The following is a 22,167-nucleotide window of genomic DNA, read 5'->3' as shown; positions in this document are numbered from 1 at the left end:
TGTATTATTTGTAACAAATATTTGTATATTATATTTCGAGTGAAAAATTACTAGGAATGCATTTAAAAAGCACTCGTTACGAAATTTCACTAGATTTAACAGCTGATTGGAGCAGAAATGTTTGTAAACCATCGTGAAGTCATGTAGAGTCTCGCGCATTTGTGCGCCCTCATGCAGCATGGAAAGAGAAAATCGAAGAGCGGGAAATGTTTGACAGCCAAGTAACTGCAAAATAATTTTGTTTATGGGATTGATTTCAAAATATCCCTTAACTCGCTTGAGAGCAGAAAAGCTGCTCTATCCGCAGCACCCAGATTAAAATACTAAAATGTATGTCTAAGTTTAGAAGATGATATTAGCGTTTCCATATCAATGATTGTGTTGTATTGTTTTGCATCCATACCGTAATGTCCATATGTTTGTATCCGCTCAAAATCACAATTTTGCTTTTCGCAATTCCTCAAATTAAGTTTTTATTATTTAAAATTTTTCATCAATTGAATTTTTTTTTTACCTTTGTTCAATTTTTTGCCAAACGATGTAAAAATATTAACAGGGTTCGTATTTTTCGTTTTGATGAGACAGAATAAAGCGGTTTTCTCTGGTAGTTTATAGTGAAAAATTTCTTTCACTCACCAGCCAGGCAGGCGCCAGTATGACCTAACAAATGAGATCACCAGTACTTGTACATTGAAGATGTGTGCTAGTCCCAAGCAAACATCTGTTGGTTCCCTGTGCAAGAACAGCTGATCTGGTCATAATGGAGTAGCAACTACGAGCAGTCAATCAAGCTCAAAAATTTCTTTCACTCACCACTCTTTTCTCCAAAGCTAATCCGGAAGATAAACAAAATCGTGCCTACTTTGAAATTAATTTTTCGTTCCATCATTTCTACGCCTAACTCACTTCTCGTAAACATTTTTGGAGAGCAATTATAGGAAGAGGCAAAACGCCTTTTGGGTATTCCCTCATATTTACCGTATTTGGCATGGCAGTAACAAAACTAGACCTAAAATTATGTAGGTTAGGCGAAAAAGGTATCAAAATTTTAAAAAAAAAAAACAAATTTTCCACATTTTGATGAAACATTTAACACTTCGGCGAGGCAAAACGCCCTAGGGAGACTAGATTACAATGTACTATGCGTCTCCACGCACTGTCCGTACCAGAATGCTGATTTGCCGACGCGTGGTGCGTTGTTCCCTAATAGCTGCCAGCTACCCGAGTAGACGAAAATAGCTGAATAATATCAAATGTTGATAAGATAGCAGAATGAGATATTGACATGATTTATATAAAAGATAAAATATCCGACGACAATATCAATATTTTGCACTAAAATATCATGAGGCGATCAAGTTATGCTAATTGTAATGTTATTACCGTGGACGTCCTCACGTCCTGTGGTGCCGACATCCACACGCCTTGGCCAGCTCACCTTGAGTGCTTTCTCAGGGTCGGCTTTACACCTCACGGAAGACCGAACAATCTCCTACTTACCTGCCAACTAGTGGACAACATGCAAGAGTTATTTGTTCGACAAAAGTTTGAGTTCCTCGAGGGGTAAAGCAATGTCCACTTAGAATCCGGAATCATTTATTGTATTGCAGCGGCACGGAAAGTGACCGCTGCAAGAATTATTTTACAGCGGTTTGTCTACCTAGACGCCCACTTGCTGTGGTATAAATTTCACGAAGTTTCGTGCAGCGTAACAAAAAATATTCCAGATGGAAGCCGAAAGGAGAAAAAAAAGTCTGCACACCCACGTTGATAATCATATCATCGACGATGGAACCTACGTCAAAATGGATTTCGGACAGCTTCCTAGCCAAAAATTCTACATGGTGGCGGCACGAGGAGTAGTTCCTGCGAAGTTTAAGATTGCTTTTTGGACAAACTTGCAAAAAAACGGATGATTTTGGCAACGGGTATGCAACTGTGGGGCATAGATCTAAGTGTTTGTGACGAATAAGACGATGGACTCGAAGCTGTACAAGGAGGAATGTCTCAAAAAACCGCGGTCGACCTTCCATAAAGCCCATAAAGGTCCCGTGAAGTTTTGGCCAGATTTGTCGAGTTGCCACTACAGCCGGGAAGTCATCCAGTGGTACCGCGATAATAACGAAGATTTCATCGATAAAAACATAAATCCACGCAACTGCCCACAGCTGCGGCCCAACGAGCCATTTGGGCAGTAATGAAGCGGAAGCTTAAGAAAAGTGGAAAAAGTGGAAAAACAGCTCGTGCCGCGACTCAGATGACCAAAATGTGGAACAAATGTGCCAAGGAAGTTGACTCCGGAGGTGTGCAACTGTTGATGAGAGGAATAAAGAAGAAGGTGCGAATTTTCACTAGAAACACGAAGAAATTATTTGCATCAATAATTTTTCCTTAAAGTACAGTGAATTACCCTTGTTTTGATGTATTAACCTTATTTGTACGTCAATCCGTTACCGAGATACATATGATTTTATTATTCCGGATTCTAAATGGACATAGCTTTACCGTTTTTGTTTAACAAATTCAAATTCAAATTTTGATTTTATAAAATTCAAAAGATTTATATTTTTACATAACATTTTGTATTGTGTTTTAATAGGATAAGTTTTAATAGGATTTAAGGATAATGATTAAGTTTACAATAGAATAGTTTTTTTTATTAACAATTCAATGAGTGTTTTTCAAATTTTATTACACAACCTTTATACTTTTTTTCATTTTTAATCAATGTTCTCAAAATATGTGGGTCTTTATTTATTGTAACCGAAATCGTCGGTAACAGAAAGAAGTGATCAATATCATGTGCCCTTATCCATAGCATATCTAGATATTCAAATGATATTGCGGTGCAATTTTTTTATATTGTTCTTTTGTTTATCTCTCATATCAATCAAATCCATATCATGTTTTGTGATTCTGTTCATGGCTTCTGCCCGGGTAGAAGGCGTTTTAACTCATGAGTTTTCCGACATCGAAATATCACGGGCCCCTTCTTAGTCGTGCGGTAAGACGCGCGGCTACAAAGCAAGACCATGCTGAGGGTGGCTGGGTTCGATTCCCGGTGCCGGTCTAGGCAATTTTCGGATTGGAAATTGTCTCGACTTCCCTGGGCATAAAAGTATCATCGTGCTAGCCTCATGATATACGAATGCAAAAATGGTAACCTGGCTTAGAAACCTCGCAGTTAATAACTGAGGAAGTGCTTGATGAACACTAAGGTGCGAGGCGGCGCTGTCCCAGTGTAGGGATGTAATGCCAATAAGAAGAAGAAGAAGAAATATCACTACTTTTTTGAAATATGAATACAGTCAAACCTCCATGAGTCGATATTGAAGGGACCATCGACTCATGCAAATATCGAGGAGTAGAATAGAACATCCTTGGAAAGCTGTTTGAAGAGACCACCACAGTAACCCAGAAATATTTTTTTAATATGGCATAATTTGTTTCCATGAGTATATCGAGTCATGGAACATCGACTCAGGAGGGTAACTGTATTATCAATATGATTGAGATTTTCTACAATTTTCAGATGGCATCAGTTAGCTATATTGTTTAACTGTTGCACAAGGTAAACATGCCCATGAAAATTGTTACAGCTAAGACATTAAAACAGTTTTTGCTTTTAGCTAGGGCATTCTCCCGTGCCCCTTCATCCCCTATATATAGTATGACCACAAGAGATTCCTAGACCAACATTTGAAATGGGTATAACATCCAAAAAATATTTCTCCTGATTCTTTGTCTGTAGCAATATATGTAGACGAAGAATCAGAAGGAATAAATTTTGCTATGGTGGTTCGACTGGATTCTAATTATTATGTGTTGGGTTCTTGGCATAGCAGTCTTATGATGATGATGATGGTCCCGCCACATACCCCCACAAAGGTTTGAGCTAGACGATTTATCTTTAAGATAATTAATTGAATTTAATTTTTCAACAATTTAATCAGATTTGCAAAACAAAACAAAAACGATCTGATTACCATCACCGATATAAATTTCTTAACTTTCCATTACTATCCAGCAAAAATATTAAATGTAAAAAACTGTTTATTTCATCTACAGATTCTCATAAGTATCAGTAGTGATGCTTCGAGTGCATAAAAATGCAAAACTTGTGATACCTCTCGCACAGATTTCAATAGTTCCACCAAGAATCGCGTTTCATACAAGTAACGTTAGCCACTCAAAGCATCAATAATAATCTAATAAACTATGTCGTTCTCAACAAAATCAAAACTTGTGTTACCGCTCCGTCGATATCAAAAGTTTCGGTATCAACCGCGGAAACCAAACTCTACTAGATAGCCTATTACTAATCCGCAGAATCATTGAAACAGCTGAAAAAGCGCAAGTCTGTATATAAATTTGAAAATCATTCATATCTGCTTTACGCGCGCGAGACTCAAACTTTTGTAGACTACACAAGAAAAAGGTCAAATTACAATTACGTCAATAAATATAAAATCCATCATCATCATCGAGGCGAACAAAATAGTTTATTAGTGCCTCAATAATTGAAAAAACAAAATTGTCCAAACAAAATATCCGTAGGTCAAACTTCATCAAGATACAATAATTAATGATTTTTAAAAAGTCAACTAAGTAGCTGCTTAAAATACAGCTTTTACGTGTGAAACACAAAGTCTCTTGAATTGTGATAATGTCGTTGCACGTTTGATATGTGTAGGCATCGAATTGAAATCATTGATACCTTTAAAAACAAAGAATTTTGTGAAGCTCCATGCAAAAAGTTAGGTGTTCTTACATCTTCCGCGTTTCTAGTGTTATATCTATGAATGTCACTTCCTCTTTCAATTCGATCACACAAATATCGAGGCAGCAAACCATTTACTACTTTAAAAATGAACACCATTGTTAAATACACAATTCTTTGCTTCACCGAGAGCCACTGCAATGCATCCAACAAAAAAGTTGAGGAAGTGAATCTGTTACATCTTAAAATCAAACGCATAATCTTATTCTGCAAGCGCTGCAATCTCAATATTTGTGTTTGATTTGCTAAAAACAAAATGGAAGGGCAAAAGTCCAAGTGAGGAGAGATGATTGATTTGTACAACTGTATTTTACTAGCTGTATTTAATTCGTTTTTCAGTCGACATAGGATTCCATACTTCTTGGCTATATTCTTGATGACATTGTCAATATGTTGGTCAAATTTCAATTTATCATCAATAATCACGCCAAGATATTTAATTTCCCGTACGCGATCAAGAGTCTCGTCATCAATTTTCACAGAGACATTATCAATTGAACGATTTCGCGAAATAACCATATACTTTGTTTTACTAATATTCAATTTTAACTGTTTGTACTTCAACCATCTACTTAAAGAATGCAAATCTTCATTCAAGTGTTCAATCGCTTCCTCCAGATTTTGAGCTGCAATGAATATTACAGTATCATCAGCAAACAAATTAATGTCACAATAACGTAAGACCCGTCGCATGTCATTAATGTACATAATGATCAAAAGGGGCCCTAATACACTTCCCTGTGGTACACCAAGGTCATTCTCCACGGGACATGACACATAATCATTGAAAGCAGTCCGTTGGGATCTGTCAGACAAATAGCTTTCAAACCATTTGTATGCAGAACCCGAAATACCAAAGCGCATAACGTTTTTCATCAATAATGTCCGAGAAATTGTCTCAAAAGCGCTTTTGAGATCCAAAAACACAGCTAGAATATTATCTTTACGCTCCATATTTTCTTTCCATTTAGATAATACCAAGTTCGATGCAGTTTCACAGGAATGACCTTCCCTGTAACCTGATTGTTCCGGTATTAACAAGTTATTACTATTTAAATATGTAATTAGCTGGCCTTTAACTACAAGTTCTAAAATTTTCTCTAATGTGTGCAACATGTTGATGGGACGAAACTCTTCGGCTTTAATCGTTCCAGCAACTGTTTGTATTGGAATCACTAGTGATTCCTTCCAAACATGCGGCACGTGCCCAGTTTGTAACGATTCATTTATAAGGTCCAGCAAGTTGCGTCCAATGACATGAAAGCAATCTTGAATAACTCTAGCATTAACATTATCAACTCCAGCCGTTTTACCTAAAGAAAAGCAAATGTTTTTAAGTTCTTCAAAAGTAATAGGGTGAAAACAATCAAATCGACAGTTAATACACCCGATTCTTTTTTTACACGGGGGATGCGTTCCGTGTAAAAAAAGTTTTCAGTTCAAAATTTAAAAATCCGTGTAAAAAAAAATTTCATGATTTCTCGACGAATCATGCAAAATTGAGCAACTTTGCAAAAATTTTGTATGGGATTTTTTTTACACGGCCGTGTAAAAAAAAATCCGTGTAAAAACAGAATCGGGTGTATTTATCGGCTGTTTTATTTCATCAGGCTCATCCACTAACTCGATAGATCGGTTAATGGATAAGACACTATTGACGAAATAATCGTTGAATTTAGATGCAATTTCTTGTTCTGACTGTACTAATGTGCCATTGAAAGTTATGGACCGCGGCTTGCAACTACTAGGCTTTAATAATGATTTCAATATTTTCCATAACTCTTTGCTGTTGTTTTGATGCTGATAAATTTTCCTCTGAATATACTCGCATCGTGTACGTGTCAAAGATTGCGAATATTTGTTCCGCGCTACCTGATACCTATTCCAATGATTTTCATTATTAGTTCTTTGAAACTTTTTATACAATTTATCTCTTTTACGTTTCAGGCGCAAAAGATCTAAATTATACCAGCTGTTAGAATTATGCAAAGTTACTAACTTCTGTTCTATTAATTGATTGGTACAGGATTTCAAAACGTTTGTGAGAACAGCTGATCTTTTATCTATATTACCGGAATTTTCTTGAAAATCCACGTTTCTTTCGACAAGACCCGAAATTGCTTGTTTAGAGTATTTTCTCCAGCACTTCATTTTAATTAAATTACTATCATTACTATTATTGTCGGTAACGTTAATGACTAGCGTTTCATGATCGGTTACTTTTAAATCATTACTCGTTACAGAAGTTACAGAATCAAAATTTGTATACACATGATCAATCAAAGTTCTACTGTGCTGGGAAATACGCGTATAAGAATTTACTTTTTGTTTTAAATTGAAAAAATCCGCTAAACGTTTCAAATGATTCGAATTGGAATCGTCACACCAATTGATATTAACCTTCTTCGGATATTAGAAAAAAGTTACGAATAAGATGTTGGGGTCATATTGACCCAGAAATGTAAATGCTTATAAAACAGTCAAATTTTAACCGAATTACAAAGTTTATATACCGTTCGAAAGATAAACTCATCAATTTTGTGGCTATGTGGTGATATGCTGGTTCTGGAGACAATGGCCACCGGGAAACGACTTCCACGGGGACCTTGTCGGTCATATAAGGGGAACATAAAAATCGCTCCATATATGCCATTCGATCACTAATTCTTCATAGATTCTCTTAAAACGGTAATGTATGGTCCATGAGAGGGCTTCCGATGAAAGTGGCAACTCCTGGTACATGCAAGGTGCCCCCGGGTAACCCGCAGGAGGGGACATTTCCGTTTTAGCACCAAAATATGCCGTGCAGCGGCTCTTTCGTCATGATTTACCACCAAACAGATGGTTATGCGCTTGAAATCGCTAAGTGACCACATTGGCCACTCTTGGAGCCTATGAGGTGCCCCCGTGGAACCCATAAAAGGGGACATTTCCGTTTTAAAACCAAAATATGTCGTGCGATAGCTCTTTCGTCATGATTTTCCACAAAATAGATGATTATGTGCTCGAAATCGATAATTGACCACATTGGCCACTCTTGGAACCTATGAGGTGCCCTTGGGGAACCCGTAGAAAGGAATATTCCCGTTTAAACTCCAAAATATGCCATGCGGTGGCTCATTCGTCATGATTTTCCACAAAATAGATGATTATGCGCTCGAAATCGATAATTGGCCTCATTGGCCACTCTTGGAGCCTATAAGGTGCCCTCGGGGAACCCGTGAAAGGGGACATTTCCGTTTTAACACCAAAATATGTCGTGTGGCGGCTCTTTTAACATGATTTTCCACCACACAGATGGTCATGCGCTTAAAATCGATAAATGACCACATTGGCCACTCCTTGTATATGCTAGGTGCCCCCGGGGAACCCGTAGGAGAGGACATTTCCGTTATGGTACCAAAATGTGCGGTGCTGCGGCTCTTTCATCATGATTTTCCACAAAATAGATGATTATGCGCTCGAAATCGATAAGTGACCACATTGGCCACTCTTGGAACCTATGAGGTGCTCTCGGGGAATCTGTAAAAGAGGACATTTCCGTTTTAACACCAAAATATGCCGTGCGGCAGCTCTTTCGTCATGATTTTCCACAAAATAGATGATTATGCGCTTGAAATCGATAATTGACCACATTGGCCGTTCTTGGAGTCTACCAGGGGCCCCCAGGGAACCCGTAGAATGGGATATTTCCGTTTTAACACCGAAATATGCTAAGCGGCGACTCTTTCGGTGTGTTTTCCCACCAAAGAGATGGTTATTCGCTCGAAATCAATAAGTGATCACATTGGCCACTCTTGAACCACATTGGCTACATTTGAAACCTATGAGGCTCCCTCGAAGAACACGTAGAAGATGGCATTTCCGTTTAACATCGAAATATGTCGTGCGGCGGCTCTTTCGTCATGATTTTCCACAAAATAGATGATAATGCGCTTGAAATCGATAAGTGACCACATTGGCCACTCTTGGAACCAATGAGATGCCCACGGGGAACCCGTAGATGGTGACATTTCCGTTTTTATACCGAAATGAATAAGTGACCACATTTTCCATTTTGGAACCTATGAAGTACCGCCGTGGAGCTCATAGGAGAGGACATTTCCGTTCTTACTCTCACTCTTACTTAGGGCCGATGCCCACGTGGCGTGTTTTCAAGCTGCGTGCACGCCGCGTCCACGCAAGGTATCCGGCAACAAATGTAGTCGTGCACACGTTTACGTGTGCATTACTCCATTTGATGCTGGGTACCTTGCGTGAACGCGGCGTGCAAGCAGCGTGAAAAAACTTTACGTGGACATCGGCCCTTAAAGACATGCCGTGCAGCGGCTCTTTCACTATAATTTTTCAACAAATAGTTGGTAATGCTCTTGAAATCTAATATCAACCCGGGGGAACCCCAGGCCCAATTTCGGTAATTGTGGAGTGCCTTGAAGAATTCATTGAAAGTGTCTGTGTACACAAAATCTAACTCACTTTTGAGGAACTTTTCCTCAACCGAATTGCTCGCAGTAAATAGCATTCGACGAAAATCCTGCCCTATTGTTTCCTATTGAAAATTGGCCAGATCGGACTATGGACTCCGAAGTTATGGCCAAAATACTAATTTCAGCAGCTACATGGGAAAATCACTTTTCTGGCACTTATGCTCATCCGATTGGCTTACAATAAGTTGCGTTCAGCAGAAAGTTTTAGAATGCAAATGAACAAATATGAAAAATAAGAGCTATCTACCTATTAGTGTTATATTAGACTTTTCTTATATATTTCTCAACCCTTTTGAACGAACGATAAAGGCACCATCACCACTAGGTAGATTAATCTTATTTTTTTTTCTATTAAATAGGTCATTCATTCTGAACTTAATATCTACAACCTACAAGGTACCCGCAGGAGTCTCACAGAAAGAGAGATTTTTTTTATATCGAAATGTTGCGTTTTCATATCATTGTCCACGGCGATCGGTGAAAACCTCAATCTTCTATGAGTCAATATTGAAGGGACCATCTAATGGTAATATCGAGATGCGGAATAGAAAATCCTTGGAGAGCTGTTCGAAGGAATCATCACAGTAGCCCAGAAACTATTTTTTAATTTGACTCAGTATACTCAATTTCAAATGAAGAACAATTTCAAGCGCATAACCAACTTTTTGAAGACTTGTGGCCAGGGTAGACAATGATAGACGAAGATAGAGCTGCCGCAAGCGGCACAGTACATTTGATATAACCATGAAAATGTCCTCTCCTACGGGTTCGCAGGGCATCTCAAAGGTTCCAAGAGTAGACAATATCACTAATCAACTCCAAACACATGACCATCTGTTTGGTAGAAAATAACAAAGAAAGAGCCACCGCACTGCATATTTTGGTGTTAAAATGGAAATGTACTCTTCTACGGGCTCCCGGGGGCACCTCATAGGTTCTAAGAGTGGACAATATGTCAATAATCGATTTCGAGGGCACCTATTTGGAGGAAAATCACGACGAAAGAGCCGCCGCATGACATATGTTGGTGTAAAAATGGAACCTCTTAGGTTCCAAGAGTAGCCAATGTGGTCACTTATCGATTTCAAACGCATAATTATCTATTTTGTGGAAAATCATGACGAAACAGCCGCCACACGGCATATTTTGGTGCTAAAACGGAAATGTCCTCTCATACGGAATACCCGGGGGCACCTTGCTTGTACCAGGAGTGGCCAATATGGTCATTTATCGATTTCAAGCGCATAACCATCTGTTTGGTGGAAAATCATGACAAAAGAGCCGCCGCACGGCATATTTCGGTGCTAAAACGGAAATGTCCCCTCCTGCGGGTTCCCCGGGGCGCCTTGCATGTACCAGGAGTGGCCAATGTGGTCTTTTATCGATTTCAAGCGCAATTTCATCTATTTGGTGGAGAATCATGACAAAAGAGACGCCGCACGGTATATTTTGATGCTAAAACGGAAATGTCCCCTCCTGCGGGTTCCCCGGGGGCACCTTGCATGTACCAGGAGTAGCCAATGTGGTCTTTTATCGATTTCAAGCGCATTATCATCTATTTTGTGGAAAATCATGACGACAGAGCCGCCGCACGGTATATTTTGATGCTAAAACGGAAATGTCCCCTCCTGCGGGTTCCCCGGGGGCACCTTGCATGTACCAGGAGTGGCCAATGTGGTCATTTATCGATTTCAAGCGCATTATCATCTATTTTGTGGAAAATCATGACGACAGAGCCGCCGCACGGTATATTTTGGTGCTACAACGGAAATGTCCCCTCCTGCAGATTCCTCGAGGGCACCTTCCATGTACCAGCAGTGGTCAATGTGGTCACTTATCGATTTCAAGCGCATAACCATCTGATTGGTGAAAGATCATGACATAAGAGCCGCCGCACGGCATATTTTGGTGCTAAAACGGAAATGTCCCCTCCTGCGGGTTCCCCGGGGCGCCTTGCATGCACCAGGAGTGGCCAATGTGGTCATTTATCGATTTCAAGCGCATTATTATCTATTTTGTGGAAAATCATGACGACAGAGCCGCCGCACGGTATATTTTGATGCTAAAACGGAAATGTCCCCTCCTGCGGGTTCCCCGGGGGCACCTTGCATGTACCAGGAGTAGCCAATGTGGTCTTTTATCGATTTCAAGCGCATTATCATCTATTTTGTGGAAAATCATGACGACAGAGCCGCCGCACGTTATATTTTGATGCTAAAACGGAAATGTCCCCTCCTGCGGGTTCCCCGGGGGCATCTTGCATGTACCAGGAGTGGCCACTTTCGTCGGAAGCCCTCTCATGGACCATACATTACCGTTTTAAGAGAATATATGAAGAATTAGCGATCGAATGGCATATATGGAGCTATTTTTATGCTCCCCTTATATGACCGACAAGGTCCCCGTGGAAGTCGTTTCCCGGTGGCCATTGTCTCCAGAACCAGCATATCACCACATAGCCACAAAATTGATGAGTTTATCTTTCGAACGGTATATAAACTTTGTAATTCGGTTATAATTTGACTGTTTTATAAGCATTTACATTTCTGGGTCAATATGACCCCAACATCTTATTCGTAACTTTTTTTGTGGGGTCGTTCCTGTTGCACCCTAAAATACTTTTTTCATGTCAGATGCTTCATTTCCACAAAATATTAAAAGTCAAGAAATTTCAGAACAATCGGATTATCAGGTAAAAAGTTATTCTACTTTGAAGTTTCGTTTTGGGTCATATTGACCCCAACATCTTACTAAGGTTAAAATCACCAGCAATTACATTTAATTTACTAGGATCTATAAATGACTCAAACCAGTATTCCAAAATCTCAATAAAGCGCTGGTCACTTGCACTGAGAGAGTGATATAAAACACCATAATTACTCATCTTCATGCCACGTACAACTGCAATGCCTAAGAACCAGTTTCCATCACAAACTTCGTTTAATTGAAGCTTGAACTGAACTGATTCTTTGACATAAATAGCAACACCGCCAGTGTGTCTAGAATGTGATAAACAAGCAGCTACACTATAACCCGGAATGCTATACTGATCAAATGCTTCAATGTCGACTATATGAGTTTCAGATAGAAACACTAAAAATTGACGTTTATCTTCTACAATCTTACGTAATGCAACGTAGTTTGTAGACAAACCCGCAATATTCAAATACAAAATATCGAATTTGCTCACATTTCTACTAGAACTTGGTTGCTATTCATTGAAACGTAAGCTGCTCTTTTTCCGTTCAACTAATCGCTTATAAACACTACACTCAGTACTGAAGGCACTGTGGTTCACGTCCCATTTCATTTTACGTTCGGAATTCATTTTTATACAATTCACACATTTCTATACAGTTGACGTGCATTCGGATGTCTTGTGACGATCGCTGCACTTTGAGCACGCAATGCCATTTTTGCAATCCGTACTCATGTGCCCAAATTCTCCACATTGAAAACATCTCAAAACACTAATTTCGGGAACAACAAGGCACCGATCAAACCTTATGTTAACTTTTCTCGTGGTCAACAAACAACTATAAGTCTCTTTATCGACTTCAATAACAACATTGTTCTTGTTATATTTAAAACGTGGATTTTCATACATTCTTATTACTTTAACATCATTTATTGCGATGTCTTCATTCTGATCTTTCAAAATCTGAATGAATTCATCGGAAGAAAACTTATCGCACATTCCCATCACTTTAATTATCATTAACTCGAACGAACTATAACGTTCTTACTCCGACGCTTCGGTTCGGATTTGGGATCGTCTTCAGGGATCTAAAATTTTTAATTATTGAATGCTTATCGAATTGAACATTTGAACAATTAACACAAGTTTCTACTAATTTTAAATAATTACTCACAAAGAATTGATCGCTCTTGTCCTAAAACTTTTAGCCGGTCGTGTTGTCTGTATCGGTCAAAGTAAGAACATTATAGTTCGTTCGAGTTAATGATAGAACTGCTAAGCCAGGGGGTATACCCCGTTAGGCATAAGTACGTTGGGCATAGGTATGTTAGGCATAAAATGACCCAAAGAACAGCCTATGATATAAAGAAGGCAGAATTATGCCTCACGTCCATTATGCCTAACGTACTCATGCCTAACGTCCTAACGTCCTAACGTACTTATGCCTAACGTCGCGGACCCAAGCCAGGAACTCAACACATAAGAAATGAATTTTGGCTTTTAAGCCCTCTTCAAATGTTGGTTTAGATTCGATCTTAGAACATCAACAAAAATGGTCTTGGGATACACTCACTGTAGCCACACCACCACCATTTGACGTCTCACTTCTCACTGCGAAAAGTGAGTGGTGCGAAGTAAGAAGTGAGAAGTGAGAAATGATTAGTGTGAATTGAGAAGTGAGATGTCAAATGACCTATTTGGCTAAATGGCATATTCGGCCGAATGGCCTATATTAGTTCGAATGACTTGTTCGGCCAGCATGATGATTTTTGAAAACGTCGTCGTATGACCAAATGAGAGACTCTCTTTCATTACGCTCTCTTTCACTAATATCGAAGCTAGTTTTGCATTTATTACAATATTTCCACCTAAGCACGCTAGACAAAGCAGATCAGATCTCTGTGCAAAAATCCGATGTAAATGTTAGTATGGCTTCGTGATAATCGAAAGAGAAAGTAATCAAAGAGGGCCCTTTCTCTTGGACTTACGACGTTTTCAAAAATCACGTAAGAAATGTCATATTCGGCCAAATGACCTTTTCGGCCAAATTCGGTCAAATGACTTATTCGACCAAATGACCTATTCGGTGAAATTACCTATTCGGTCAAATTCAGGGCTGTTACAACAATCGCATTTTTCACGAATTTCGCGGATTTGTCGCGGATGTTCTCGTTTAGTCGCGATTTTCGCGGTTCCTTAAAAAGTCGCGAAAATCACAGATTTACATTTACGCACTTCCATCGGAAATTCCTTTAACAATTCTTTCCTAGAAATTTCCGAACGAATTTTTAAAAGAATGAATTTGCGATGAAACTTCTGAAAAAACAATCTGACTTTCTTAAGTTTCTTCAAGAATTCCTTTGGACATTCCCCCGAAATCCCATCCCTTTGCAAATCCCTTTATTTACTAACATATTTCTGCAGTATTATTCCTTTGCAAATTCATTCAGGGACTACTTCGGAATTCCTTTTGTAATTCTTAAGAAAATTTCTTTAGGAACTCCTTTAAAAATTTCTTTAGCAATCTATTCGGAAATTCCTTTTGGAATTCCTTCGGGAACTAGAATGATGAAATTATTGTAGGAATTCCTATTTATAAAAAAAATCTTTGAAAATCCTTTAGAAATTCCATCAAGAGTGCATTCGAAAATTAATTCACGAGTTCTTTCGGAAATTCCTTCAGGAAGTACATTGGAAATTGTTTCATGAGTTCTAAAAAATTCGGTTTTATTGCGGAGCAATTTTGGCGTATATATTCAAATTTCAAGAAAATATTCACCCACCAAGTCACGTGCCCCATCGTGACCCAGTTTAACTCTGCTAGTTCGCAGTTTAACAATACTTCAGTATCCAAGCACGTCAGTTCTACTCTCGTTCTAACACGTCAGTTACTTTTACTCTGAATTTCATTATTTTACTTTTCCAATTGTTCAATATGTCGTTAATGTCGACAGATTTAAAAGAAATGTATTGAAGTTTCGCATGGAAATGTGTTTTTGAGTAATTTGACCATTATTCATGCTGGTCGCGGTTTTAGTTTTGTTAGTCGCGGATTTCGCGGATTGAAATTTGCTCAATTTGTAACAGCTCTGCAAATTAACAGTTTAGCTTCTTCGGCTGGTCTGTTCGGCCTAGTGGTCTGTTCTACCAAATGGTATATTCGGTCAAACAACTTTCGGCCTAGTAACCTGGTTTTTGGTAAAAGGGCCCTTCCTCGTTTGTTTGTTCCATAAAAGGCTACTCTTATGGGTATTGTCGAAGACACGAAAAGAATGAAAGAAGAGAGAAAACAAGCAAATAAACTTTTCGCGGTACCGGAAGTAAGCAAAAATGGTTATCACTCATCGAACTACAATTTGTGAAGTTTCGGCTTTTCAGTCTGGACAACCCTTTAAGATCTGTCCCATCGTTTCGGTAAGTTTTTGCTGCCTTCAGCAAGGGAAAAATCATCTAAAAACATTTTAAAAGGCAATTCATGATTTTTACCCTGATGAAGACAACAAAAATTTACCGAAACGTTGTGACAGGTCTTAAACGGTTGTCCAGACTGAAAAGCCAAAACCTCGTAAATAGTTTAACATAGACAGTCGAACTCTCAATTTTTTTACATGCAAGACTATTTCTCGGCGAAAATCTGTGTGAGTGAGCTTCCTCTGATCGTTAGATTAAGTGAGATTTACGATTCCTGAATTTAAGAATTTTCAAAATTTTTGAACATTTTTATAATTTTAATCTATATACATAAAAATGAATTTCTGTCTGTCTGAACCTTCTATACTCCGAAACTACTGAACCGATCGGCGTGAAAATTTGTATGCAGAGGTTTCTGGGGCCGGGGAAGGTTCTTAAGATAGTTCGAGACCCCTCCCCCTTTTGGAAAGGAGGGCTCCCATACAAATGAAACAGAAATTTCTGCATAACGCGAGAACTAATCAGAGAATAAATCAATTTTAGGCGAAACAAAGTTCGTCGGGTCTGCTAGTATATAATATTAAGGTACAGAAATATTTTAGAGTGTATCATTTATCACCTTTCTTCATTGGTATTACATCCACAGTGGGGACATCCGCCTCGCTGCTTAGTTTTCATTAAGCTCTTCCACAATTGTTAACCGCGATCATTCGAACATTTGTCACCCTAGCATTCAATTAAATTAAGTTAGACAATCACCAGTAGACTGGCCCAGATTAGTATGGAGAGAAAAAAATGTTGTCGAATTCCACAAGGCACCCCCTAAATGTATAGGAAAATACACCTCCGTCACTAATTCGATCTGAAAATCGGTTCTGATTGCTCGTTTGAGCTCAGAATTGAAACAAGGGCAGTTGGTATGTTACAGAACAATATCACAGACCGTTGTGTGATGATTAAATGAACTTTTACTTAGCTTTCGGCTGACTTATTAGGAGGAATTGTGTATTCTTGGATTTATTGATCGAACCGTATCAGCCGAAAACTATATAAAAGTTCATTTAATCATCATACAATGTTCTGTGAAATTGTTCTGCAGCATACAAACTGCCTTTTTGCAATTCTGAGCTCAATCAGGCAATCAGAACCAATTTCCAGATCGAATGAGTGACTGAGGTGTATTTTTCTATACATTTTGGCTGAAATCCCCATACAAACTTCAAATCAAATGCGCAACAAGCGATTGAGCTGAAATTTTGAGAGATTGATTTTCTCACCCAAAGACACAATCCTAGGGGGTGCCCCGTGAAATTCGACAACTTTTTGTTTCCTGGGCCAGTCAAATCACCAGTCACCATAGCTCTGTAGTGTTGAAATTTAATCGGAAAATAAATGTAAAAGAATTAGATGCACATAATAGGGGAACAGACGGCTTTGGCAGGTTTTGTTCTATTATTGGCAAGGGGTTTTTGTCGACCGAATTTTATGAAATTTGGCCACAATATTCTTTGATGTGCAAAGAATATTTGGGCCAAATTTGAGCATAACCAGTCATAAAAAAACCCCTGGCAATAATAGAACAAAACCTGCCAAAGCCGTCATTACCCCTATATATTTTCACTGAAAACAACAACTTCTGACAATTCGTTGGTGGCTGAAATCCCAGTCGAATGCAAGATATTTAGATCAAATAATAGTTCGACAATGGGGTCTCCAGCAGCCTCGCGAGCAAAGGTGTAGGATTACAAAGATTGCGAGTTCGAATTTCAGTCCGGCTTCGGGTTGGAAACTTTCTCGACACCCTGGGCATTGTGTGTCCATAAGAGTGATTCAAATTTGGACTTCTTTGCTTCCCGATGCTTAAAGGATAGCATTTGTCATTTTAATAATCCTCCAAAAAAATTAACATTTTTTTATTTCTTTACTAAAAAGGCTTGCAGCCCTAGACTCACCTCTAAAAATTTAACTAATTTGGATGTAGTTTGAGTGAGCACGCGCAGTTTGAAAATTTTATGAAGCTCCCCTAACGCTGGGTAGACACCTTTGCGTGGTGTGTTACGGTGTAAGATCTACCACGGTCACATTGTCAGCTACAGGCAAATCCTGACCCAACGAATACCTTCCCCAATATCCAACTCCGTGGAACTTATGAGGGTGTCTCTGAGTCGGGAGCCTCTCATTAAATAAGTACTACATTAACACTTCCTTCCCCTCCAAAGTTACGGTGAAGATGGGCGTGGCCAGGAGTAGTAATCCTCATGCTTTTGTGATTTTTATCCTAGATTGAAATCAAGGACCACACCCACCTTGATTTCTGATAGCAAACTGAATAAGGATTTCAAAAGAAAAACATGAGTATCAATAGTTCAAAATTTTAATCACTCTAGTGTCCATTGTGTGGCAAAATTTACATTATACATACTCGTGCAATGGCGGGCATAGAAAAGCTTTTAATTAATCACCCTTATTCTTGTTTACGGACGAACGATACTTTCGAACGAATGCGATTCGTTCGAATCGTTTCTCCATTTGATTTTGCTGGCGTAAACAAGAATGCGCTTTAACTTTCGTTCGAAAGCGCGTTCGTACGTAAACAAGAATATGGTTGAATAACTGAGGAAATGCTAATCGGATACTCAGTTGAAAAGCAGGCCAAGTTCTAGTTAGAATATAGAGCCATTGAAGAAGAAGAAGAAGAAGAAATTCGACAAAAAATCCCCAGTAGATGCTCCTAGCTGTGTCAATGCTTTCCATTTCATTTGATTTCCTATCTCTACACCCAACTAGCGACTGTTAGATTATCTAACAATTCTGTATAAGAACCTACCAAAAACTGTTTAAGAACTGCAGAATTGTTAGAAAACCAAACAATCACCGGTTGGGTGTAGTTAATTAGCAAAAAGCAATATTAACTTTTCATGTTCCTTCGGTTTCGCCAAAACAGACAAATTCCACCGCGAACCAAAGTCACGCTGCAACTGGTAGTGGAACACTGCAAGGGCGTAAACTATCTGGAGCACGTGCAAGCCAAAATCACGCTGACTTCCCAGCGGCGGGGCGATATTCAAATATTTCTGACCTCGCCGTCCGGCACCCGGGTCACTCTGCTGACACCACGGTAAGAATGACTGAAATGTTCAACCGTTCGTTCGTCCGTTCGTTCCTTCTTAACTAAGCACTTTTTCCCGCCTTTCCCACAGATCCCATGATTTATCTCGTTCTGGTTTCAATCAGTGGCCTTTCATGTCGGTGCACACATGGGGCGAGGCACCGCACGGGACCTGGCAGCTCGAGATACACAACGAAGGCCGTCTATTAGGTAAGAATGATATGGCACTATGATCCCAGTCTTTCCACGTCAAGAACGGACAGTGCATTCTAAGTAGTAACCGATAGTGGTGGAGGTGGCGGTAGTGGTGGTGGTTTTCCCTACAGCTTACGGGCGTAGGTGCTTAAAGCGACCCTTGAAGGAACGCTTTTGGTCAGCTTACAAGAAGTGGAAATGTTCACCGTTAATCCTGTGATGACAATCGAATTAGTGTTACTCTTAATGAGATTTTGGATACATTCAACTTCAGCCACTTTTCATAGCTTTTTCTTCTTTCGTTAAATAATTTGAGAATAATTGAGTCAAGCTTTTCTTTTCGTTGCCTATGGCGGCAATCGGAACCTGGACGAAAATACCAGCTGCAATTGTACTTGATTTTGCGTTCCACTTTACGGCTTCATTAAGCCGTTATTTATATTTAAAAAATCCACTAAGTTTCATGCCATAAATGTACTTATCATTGCATCCGTTCTTAGCTTAGTTGAAAAAAAAAATCGAAAATATTCCATTCTCTTATTTATCACACAGTATCAGTAATTGATTAGGAAACCCAGTTTCCATTTGGAGCTTCAATCCATTTGTTCAGAAAGATTAAAGGCACGATACGTTGTAGCTTTTTTAGTTTGCAGTCAATATAAACCGAGAATCATTCGTCAACTTTCTCAATCCTTGCTAAAATTTGAAAAAAAAATGTGTTTGTCTTTTCAACTTAACTACAATACGATTGAGTATGATCCACTACTTCTTAATCTTGATGCTTGACTAATTTGTTACATCATAATATTTTTGTTGCTAGGTGTCAATTTATGAGACGCCGTACTTTAGATCAGGTGAGGGTGAGTTGTAAGGACGCGCATTGGGCTTCCTTACAACTCACCCTATTATAGTATTTTTTCACTTTCTTCTTCAAATTCGCATATTCTTAGTATAATAAACACAGCTAATCTCAAGACGAATCGATAAGTGATAAAATCCTACAAATCAGTCCATTCGTTATTGAGTTAAATTGCCTCAAAGGAAACGCCAAATTATTTTCATATATAGAGACTAGACAATCCTGCCCAATCTTGCTCAGGTTGTTTTTTACCGAAATGTCAATCGTTTAGTTTATTGCAGCGTCGCACTATAGATCGATTTCAGTGCGAGCTTGATTTTTTTCTCCAGAACTTTTTTATTTTTTCATAATTTTTATCATACGTATTTTATCTTTTCAGACATATAAATAACACGCAACGATTAGTGAGAAAATCTTGCTAAGCGGTCCATCCAGTTGATACAAAAGTATAAGAGTGAAATCAGTAGTGGTTTGGTTGCAAATTTTCGAACACTATTCTAGTTTGAATATGAGCCAAAATAGAACAAACTCACAGGCTTCCACAGCAGTGTTCTATTCATGTTTGATTTTTTTCCATTAAATGAAATGATTATGTTGCTGCTGAGGAAGGTGTGGTAAATGCAAAGTGGATTGATCCGTACATAAAATGACGCATTCATACACCAAAACAATTAAAAAATATTTGAATCTCGTGATTCATTCGTGGTTCAAATCTGCAGAAAATAGAACTGAGCGGTATAACAGTTTTAAGCTTTTGGATCTCGACTGTTATAAAAAATGAATCTTGAGCCACTGATGGGAAAGTGCATGATTCAGATTCATATTCAAACTGACAGCCCCGAACGATTTGAAACACTGCTGATTTTACTCTAAGATAGCTAATGTTGCTCCAAATCGCGTGATCAACATCTAGTTTGCCAAGCCAAGCCAAGCCGGTACTTATAATGTCAAACTAATGTAGCTTACAGAACAAAACATTCTCTAAAATATGATACACCATTAACAGTCATATCTAGCATATTGAAGCCTAAATCGGGAACACATATTAAATGATAACAGAGCCATTAGCATTCTAGTACTTAAAGCTTGATCCACTTAGAATTTGGCCGCACGAAATTAGACATTTCTTTGCCGAAAAAGTACATAAAAAGGTGGTTCAGGTCAGGGAGATTTAATAAACTTTTTAGGAAAAAATATCGAAAAATGATTCATTGGCATTTCGGATGAATTATCGGACTTCTCTCTCAAAACCACTCGTTATTTTTTGCACAGTAGAACTGTCAACTTAATCTGCCATTTTTTCACACCACTTCTTCATATAAGATGGTTTTCTGATTGTTTTGCACCATTTCTCAAGTTTCCCTATGATAATTGCCTAATATTTTTCGTTGGGACGAAAATTTGAGCATTTTGGTGGGTTGATAGTTTTTTTTTCAATAACGTCATTATTATTTGGTTCATACCATTCCATTACATCCCGTCTGTAATGGCAGCTTGTTAAGTCAGGCCAAAGCAACACCGGACAGTCGTGTGATTGAATGGATGGCAAAAATCGCTTTTGAAGACACTCCTCCTTGTATATTTGGCCATTTATGGTCGCTCCAGTGATGAAAACATCCACAACTGCGGATGCTTTGACATACCATCAATTTGTGGGCAATCTTGCCTGCATATACATATTTGAATTTTCCTGGAGCATTACCCTTCCGTTTGGCAAGGTAAAACTTGTGTCCCGGGAATTGAAGGACAATTTTAATATTAATTTCATTGCCCATCAAACTACATCAATTGTATTTCGTCAGAACTTGCTCGACCAGCATTCTTGCGCGATGTTTGGCAACCAGGTTCTGTTTCAGGGTTCTGTTAGGACGCTTACTAACATCATACGACTTGAACCCTTCGCGGCGACAGATTATTTGAGCTGTGCTGTACGGCGCAGTGAACCTTTTCGATAAATCGCGCAAGGAAATCCCAAAATGGTTCCGAACTGCTCTGCAGACTTTCACTTGTAGTTTCTGGTCGTATGTTCCGTTTCTACGATTGTTTTGTTCTACGCGATCCAGCAATAGTGTTTCCCGATAACGTTTGACAGTTTTTACAGTCAATTTCGCTAATTTTAGATAGGTACTTTGAAATAGTTCCTCCTGACCAACGTTAGTGTGCAAAATTTGTTTCCATCTCTCGCGTTCCATATTCGATAACTTTTGTACGTGAGCATCAATACTGATGAAACTTTCAACATAAATTAAACAAACCTTCCGCAACGATGTGATGTATTTTACTTCTCGGTACCAGAGGCGCCGCAGTAATTGGAAAGAAACGGCCAAATACTAAGTGGATCAAGCTTTATGCTTCTACTGTCCATCCATTTGTGAGCTATTGCCTCAAAGAAATAGATTTTACTCATTTTTAAACATAGAGATTTCCTAACATTCTATGAAAAAAATTAGGAACAGTTTTTATTTTAGTCATTTTGAGCCTCACTGAACAGTGCACTATGGTCCAGGATATAGATTTACGCGGAAAGATGCATTTTACGCCAAAACTATATTTTTTTGAAAAAACTGTTGCTCTACAAAATTGTTCGAAATAGTAAGGCCATCATTATGGTGCAACCAAAAAATAGGG

General features: G+C 38.7%; 1 protein-coding gene across 8 annotated transcripts in view; it reads left to right on the top strand.

Annotated features, from left to right (window-relative positions):
- Window positions 1-22,167, top strand: part of LOC134223602 (furin-like protease 1) — an 800,923-nt gene that overhangs the window by 686,118 nt on the left and 92,638 nt on the right. For all 8 annotated transcript variants that reach the window (XM_062702787.1, XM_062702791.1, XM_062702786.1 and 5 more), the window contains 2 exons: window positions 18,321-18,494; window positions 18,577-18,695. In XM_062702787.1, coding sequence (XP_062558771.1) covers window positions 18,321-18,494; window positions 18,577-18,695 — 293 coding nt within the window. The remainder of the gene's footprint in view (window positions 1-18,320; window positions 18,495-18,576; window positions 18,696-22,167) is intronic.

This window comes from Armigeres subalbatus, chromosome 3, assembly GCF_024139115.2.
Source record: "Armigeres subalbatus isolate Guangzhou_Male chromosome 3, GZ_Asu_2, whole genome shotgun sequence".
In the NCBI taxonomy this organism is placed as follows: domain Eukaryota; kingdom Metazoa; phylum Arthropoda; class Insecta; order Diptera; family Culicidae; genus Armigeres; species Armigeres subalbatus.
This window is presented reverse-complemented; position numbering and strand designations above follow the sequence as displayed.